Below are 6,966 nucleotides of genomic sequence, written 5' to 3'. Positions count from 1 at the left end.
ATATATATATAATATATATGATATATATAATATATATGTCTATATACATCATGTAACACATTTTTAATGACGAATTACTAACCTAATTGCGGAATGGGCCAACATTCGATGGTACTTCCAAATCGGAGTAGGGTTGGCGACAGCGATGTCCTTCTGACCATCTGTAAACCAGTCGACTACATGTTGATAAGTAACAAGAAAAAAAAAACTTCAGAGGCCTTTTGATGCAGAGTCTAGTACGAAAGTTGCACAAGGCAATGACAGGGAACATTCTGGCGTGCAATGCAATCTATCCACACAGCGCTATAAACAACGGTCGTTTGCTGTTTGTTATGCAGACTATAATCACCATGTAAAAAATTAATGTAATATTTTTCTTTGTCGCACGAAAAAAGTTTGGAAATGGAAAATGATTTTTCCTAGCTCGAGATGTGCTCTGTTGCGTAGCGTTCTATGTGGACCATAATTGAGAGTAGGCCTAAGTTCTTGTTTCTGATATGTGCTGCTGAAGGCTCTGTGTAAATAGATCTTAAGAACGAGACAAACTAAAGCTAAATGTATAATATTGTAGCATCATATACTTAATTATCACTATCATCAACCTGTATGAAGCAACTGTTAACATCTTGTCACTAACAAACTTTGTATTGTTAAAAAAAGGACTAAATTTATCACCCCCTAGTAAAAAGTACAGGCCTCCCTTTAATTAAAAGCCATTTTTAAACATAATATCTACCGGAAGCTCTATCTATCCATAATTAAAGACCTTCTCCACATTAAGTCCATTTTCAATTGCCCCAAATGAACGCTTCTATCTTTATGATAGTCGTTTTAGTAAATTAGAGTGTAAAGTCAAAAGATCACAAAACTCCTAATTCCAAAAGTAATCTTTGAATGGAAAGATACTTTTAATTTTTATGTTAACTGCTTGGATTTATAGATTGTATAGATTATAATATACTATTATTATTATTATTATTATTATTATTATTATTATTATTATTAATTATTTATTATTTATTATTATTATTATTAATATTATTATTATTATTATTATTGTTATTATTATTATGAATGTAACTTACATAAAAATGAAGGCGGACGTCCACTAAAATCGTTTGGTTTCGTCAACAATGCCTCTTGTACTAACTCATAGTTATTAAGAACCACAGCCCAGAAAGATCCAATCTTGAGAGAAAATATATCACCATATGTTTTTGACATCTTCTTCATTACTTCTTGTGGTGGGGTTTCTCCAGTAAACACTTAATGTATGTAAAATATGTAAAATAAATACGAATTGTGTAACAGTAAATAATTCTTCAATCTTATTCTTCAATAATATTTGATTACGAAGAGCAACAATTTGGCAGAGAATGCTCAAAAACAAAATGTATTATATTTACCAGACATGCTTCCTATGATTGGATAAGCGACAGGTCCAGTCGGCATTCCAGGTGGTCGACGCGTGCTCTTATACAACCATGTTATTATTAAGGTAACAATAACCACAAACAATGCTGTTGTACTTGATATATCCATGCCGTTTCTCACTTTAATAATAAATATATTAAATATAACACGAACTATGTTCTATTACAAAAATACTGATCATGATTGATCTTGTCACCGAACCTGTTTTGCAAGAGTTTATTTTGTTTGAAATTTTTGAATAGGTGTTTTTGCCTTATTTTTGTTTCAAATTTTAAAGAAACAAGTTGATTATGAAAATCCTTGGTTACATAAAATCGTTTACTTTAACCTTTAACCTCTGAAAATGAGTTTAAATTGCCATGGAACGTTTATCTTCAGGCCTAGTAGTCAATTTGTTCAGGAGGCTAAGATGCATAAAATAGACGTCTGTTCATAAAAGTAAAAATAATTCTATAATTAAATTATACATTATTGCTCAATATCGAAGAAAGCTCTAACAAGTTAATTTAGGATAAATATAATATAACCATAGAGAAAATAGAACAGTTCTATTTTCTCTATGATATAACACACTATAGCCTTGACTACAGCCTTGTGACCAATAGATTAAAAGCGTAAATGGACTCACAAGCGACGATAAGTATGAAAATACATGGTTTTTTTAATGTTCTGCAAATAATTAATGTTAAGTAGTGTTGCTTAGAACTAGTAAATTTCACTAAAATGCTTAAATTACGAACAATATCAGAATGGTTTTAGCAATTGAACTGCAGTGATAGCGCCCGTAGCCGTCGCGGAAACCATTAAGTTGTTCGATTTTTAAAATCGCATTCCAAAATCAAAGTTACGTTTTAATGCTCTCGAATGTTAAATTATAGTTAATGGTTAAATGTAATTAGCCAACTCAACTAAATTGAAATTGAATGTTTATCATTCATGACCCTAACCCATTGTTTTATCTAATTTTTAAAAGCTACCATATTATTACCTCCCTGGGAACATACCTTCCAGAGTAACAAGGAAGGTCAGTGCGCTTTATGCCTTTTTTTTGTATTTTTTAAAACTAATATACTTAGTCTAGGGGCCTATATATTATTTGAGGTGTCGCCGTCAACTTAGCAGTGCACGGTAGGGGAGCCGCAGGCTTATCCTCGGTGGAAGCTACCGGAGCCCAGCAAACTGACGCCGAGGTACCTGCGTGTACACGGTAGTGATGGCGGCGACATCTCTAAAGCGGGGGCGCGCGTATGCCATTTTCGTGATTTATGAAGAGGAAATGGAGGAAGAAAAAAATGAAAAAGGAAAGAAAAAAAAAGTGGAATTGGGGAGGAAAAGGGTTTCGAAATGATGATTATGATTATTAATGCCTGACTCTGGGTGTGTTCTTTTGTGTTTTGTTTATCATTATTATTTTTTTGTTGTTGTTTATTATTATTGTTATTATGATTGTTATTATCATTATTAATATTATTATTATTATTATTATTTTTTATTTATTTATTTTTTTTCCAGGACCACAATGAAAAACATTTCTTTAACATGATTGTGTCATCCTGGCTAAAGATATTAGTAAATAAATATATTATATTATATTATTTATTTATTATTATTTATTTTTATTATTATATAGTGATGAATCCAATCCCCAAGTGGCAGCGTGTACTGCAAGTGCTATTACGATTTGAGTTTGCGTCAGGAAAATATCGTAGGACTAATGTTTTGCCCTACCTGACGTATTATCCTATCGAATACTCAGTACGTCTATCCCCGAAACTTTTTCGCTAGTATTTGGGGACGTATTACTGAGTATTTGGTACGATAACACGTCAGGTAGGGCAAAACATCACTCCTATGATATTTTCCTAACGCAAACTCACATCGTGATTTATTAATATTATTTAATATTATTTTTCTTACTTACTGTCCTATTTTTAGTTTCATGGTTCAATTATTTTCCATTTTATTTCCAAAATTTAATCAATGTCATGTTATGTGAAGCGTTGTTACTGTTGGTGTCAGGCAAAAGACACTGTAGCTAGGAAGCCTTGGCCTAGACTTAGGGGCCTAGGTAGGACCAACTCAGCTTTAGTAAGACCTAGGCTGGCCTCTTTTTCTCTAGCCTTTGATGGTACTGCACCTATCTGCTACTAGTACTACACTTCAATAGAAGGGGTACTTCTAGTAATTACTACTATCTGGGGTTGTTTGTGTAGATAGTATTTTAACAAGATGCTTAGTTAGTTAGGCCTACATACGTATATTCCACAAATTGGTAAGATTTTATAGGGACTCGATCGCTAATCAATTGAAAAAAATGCATACAGTAACTTAGGTAGACCATTGAAATTGAAAATAATGTAAAGAGTAAGTATTGTGGAACACAATTGGAAAGGTATTGATTTCATTCACATATTATAAAGAAAAGTAAAATTTAAAAAAAAAAAAATAAATAAATAAAATGTGGTGAAACCTATCAGACAATAATAGTTGGTACTTGCTAAAAGTTGATAACTATATTACCTAAGAATATTACCTACGGTACCTCTCGATTTCTGCTCACAAAACAGTTATAAAATCTTATCAAAAGTCCTACAGCCAGCAGTTAAGTGTAGCTGGTTAGCTCAAACTAAAATGAAATCGATTAGAGTCTTGACCAGTCTCTGTCATCACCCATTGTCTGTTCGGGTTAATGATTATCATAATATTATCTAGCTCCTAGTACATCTAGGTTCCTTTGGAGGTCAAAGGCCATACACGATTTGTTTTTCATATTTCTACATGTAGGTGTGTATAATCAGAATATCATTTGCAGCAGTTTAAACCCCAGCTTCTAAACCTCTTTTAGGTGGCGACCCATTTTCAGAATGCAAATTCTGTCGCGAACCATGACATATACAGTATTGTCATACCAAAATGATATTTGTGTGTTATGTGTTGATTACATAGGCACAGGCAATCAACCTCGGCTAAGTTAAACCATGGAGGAATTAGTTAATTCCTCCGTGGTTGAACACAAAGTAGCAGCAAAAAATCGTTTCGATTTTTATTTACTTAACAAAGCACACAAGACTTTTGATCTTGGGTGCTGGATGTTTATTTATAATATGGAGGAATGACTAATCAAGTGATTCGAAATAGAGGGGTTTGGGAAGGACTTTCATAGGGTGTTAATACTACCTCAGTCCCACCATGGTTGGGTCTGAGGTAAGAAAATTTATAATTACGGTACCTAGATGGCCGGAAATGGAACACTCAGACTTAAATTTGAATACAATTTTTTTCTCTCCATTAGGTAGGAGGGTGGCGGCTGGGTCACCATTGAATCTGCCACTGAGTTACACTCATGATTATGAAATGTTTAAAACAATGACGAATTTTTTACTAGTGTACAGTCGACTCGGGCGACGCTGACTTGCAAATATAAATAACAAAAAAAAGACAATTGTATGTCCCCACAGAAAGGCTCGAACGAACTCAAAAATGAAAGAAGCAACTTACAATTATTTTAAACATTTTGTTTATTCTGGTACGTCTTGTTAAATTGAGGTATATTCCTGCTTAATTTTAATTATCTTCCTTGGAGAGATTGGCGACAGTGCAACCATGAGAGTTGATTCTACGTTTGGGGTTGACAATAATTTCTAGCTTTCGTGTCCGTACTACGACTGGGTGTGTCATTTGTATTTTCCACTATGTTTTGAGATATATGCGCTTTATCGAAGGTTTTTTTTCTCTCTCTTTTCACTGAGTCAGAAGCAATTCTGCGATCCTCAGAAATGCTTTGGCGACCCAAATTTGGGTCTCGACACATAGGTGGAGAGGCACTAAAATACAGTCTGATTGCCTATGTTGTCTATAAGTTTGTGGGTCTCTTGATTATAGGTCTATAAGTATCTGATTTTCAAGATCTGATATGCGCATATACAAGCTCAACTTCTTACTTATGTTCAGTTTATTGAGTTTTCACAAAACATTATAGTACAAACGCAATAACAACCATGTATCACCAATTGAACAAATAAAGATTGCACGTTTAATGTGGTTGTGAGTGGAGTCTATGAACTTACGGGTCCATTAATAGCACTTATATTAGTATCAGTTAATTTATGCACATAAAGCCAGGCATTCACTGCGTCGTATGACGGTCTGTCTCTTATACACATCTAAATAGACGTCTGTTCATAAAAGTAGGGAGGTGGGGGAGCGGTTCAGCCACAATTCGTCGGGGGAAAATGTACATGTATTTTCTACATATTAGTAGACCCCAAAACCGATTAAATAAGCATCTGAAACCCCTGCCTTTGAAAATGTCATGTTTTCCCCCCTTGAACACTTTCGAGAGATTTTGAGAGACGCCCGACCACTGGTCGGCTGTCGAATCTAACTCCTTCAATGTCAACCGTATTAGGTGACGCTGTCTGCTGATTGTCGATAAATCTGCTGAACGAATCGTTATTAAAAACGATCCGCTGAGCACACGTTGTGGCGTTGCATTCTCCATTGAATTGTGTCGGCCGATGACCGTCGGGAGCTCAGTGAGTTCCCAGCTTAAGTCAGTTATAACACACTTGCAAAGCATGCAATTTTGCATCTGCATTTATACACTCTGTATACAGGGGGCATTCTGACCTAAGAATGTGTTTCTTGTTTTTTTTTTTATTTCCGATTTACTTATTTGTGAACCGAGGACCACCGAAAACAACGGCCAAGGGCTAGAGATTGAGGTCCTGATTAGAGCGCTTTTAGTAGGCATAAGTGCAGATCTAGGAACAAAACCGCCGGAAGCTATTACATTTTATTTTTTAAGATTTTCGTTCAAAATAGACATTTTTCATGTAAGCTCTTGACTATCTTTTCTGTTATAATAACTATTACGCTGAAGAAACCATGCGTGAACGAATTCATCATTAATTCGCTTTGGGTATGACATAATTCTCAGATAGTAGTTTATTTTGATGAAGTTTGAGTCAGGAAAATAGCATAGGAGTAATGTTTTGTCATAGCTGACGAATACTCAGTACGCGCTCCCAAACACTTGCAAAACAAAATTTGTAAATGATGCAGGTTCGTTTCCCACCCGATTTTTTTCCCTAAAGTATTTGGAAAGTACTGAGTATTTGGTACGATAACACGTCAGCTAGGGCAAGTGATCACTCCAGATCATTATCAATACTTTAATACGACAGTCATTTTGTAGACATACTTGGAAGCAATAGATAGATATAGACAGTTCCATGAAAATGTAACATGGAACAAACAAATTAAATTTAATATAATGAGGCAAAATGCCATAAATTTGCATTGTATATAGGCTTACATGGAAATAGGCCTATGTGTAAAAAAAAACAAAAAAACAATAGTTTACACGCTGCCTACATCAATATATGAGCCAAAAACCAAACGTTGCAAATACTTCAAAATTTAGCTGACAATAGTGCAATTTTTTCAATATATGTTGTTAAAATCCACAGGAAGGTTTTCAATTCAATTAATACTTTATGTAGTAGTATATTACATAATTTTTATGTGACA

General features: G+C 34.2%; 1 protein-coding gene across 1 annotated transcript; it reads right to left on the bottom strand.

The window, feature by feature from the left end:
• Window positions 1–63: 63 nt before the first annotated feature.
• On the bottom strand, window positions 64–4,665 carry LOC117121618 (steroid 17-alpha-hydroxylase/17,20 lyase-like). The gene is made up of 4 exons (XM_033266856.1): window positions 3,977–4,665; window positions 1,407–1,553; window positions 1,086–1,265; window positions 64–176 (listed from the first exon to the last, which is right to left on the bottom strand). Exons 2-4 carry the CDS (start codon window positions 1,540–1,542, stop codon window positions 64–66), a joined length of 429 nt encoding a protein of 142 aa, XP_033122747.1. The 5' UTR covers window positions 1,543–1,553; window positions 3,977–4,665.
• Window positions 4,666–6,966: the final 2,301 nt, after the last annotated feature.

This window comes from Anneissia japonica, unplaced genomic scaffold (assembly GCF_011630105.1).
Source record: "Anneissia japonica isolate Jap-2015-1 unplaced genomic scaffold, ASM1163010v1 scaffold25505_len6966_cov156, whole genome shotgun sequence".
Lineage (NCBI taxonomy): Eukaryota > Metazoa > Echinodermata > Crinoidea > Comatulida > Comatulidae > Anneissia > Anneissia japonica.
This window is presented reverse-complemented; position numbering and strand designations above follow the sequence as displayed.

Coding starts and splice junctions, on each gene's coding strand:
- LOC117121618 (XM_033266856.1), bottom strand. CDS start 1,542: ATGGATATATCAAGTACAACAGCATTGTTTGTGGTTATTGTTACCTTA. Junction 1,266..1,406: donor AATCATAGGAAGCATGTCTG/GTAAATATAATA, acceptor ACATACATTAAG/TGTTTACTGGAGAAACCCCA. Junction 177..1,085: donor ACGTCCGCCTTCATTTTTAT/GTAAGTTACATT, acceptor ATCAACATGTAG/TCGACTGGTTTACAGATGGT.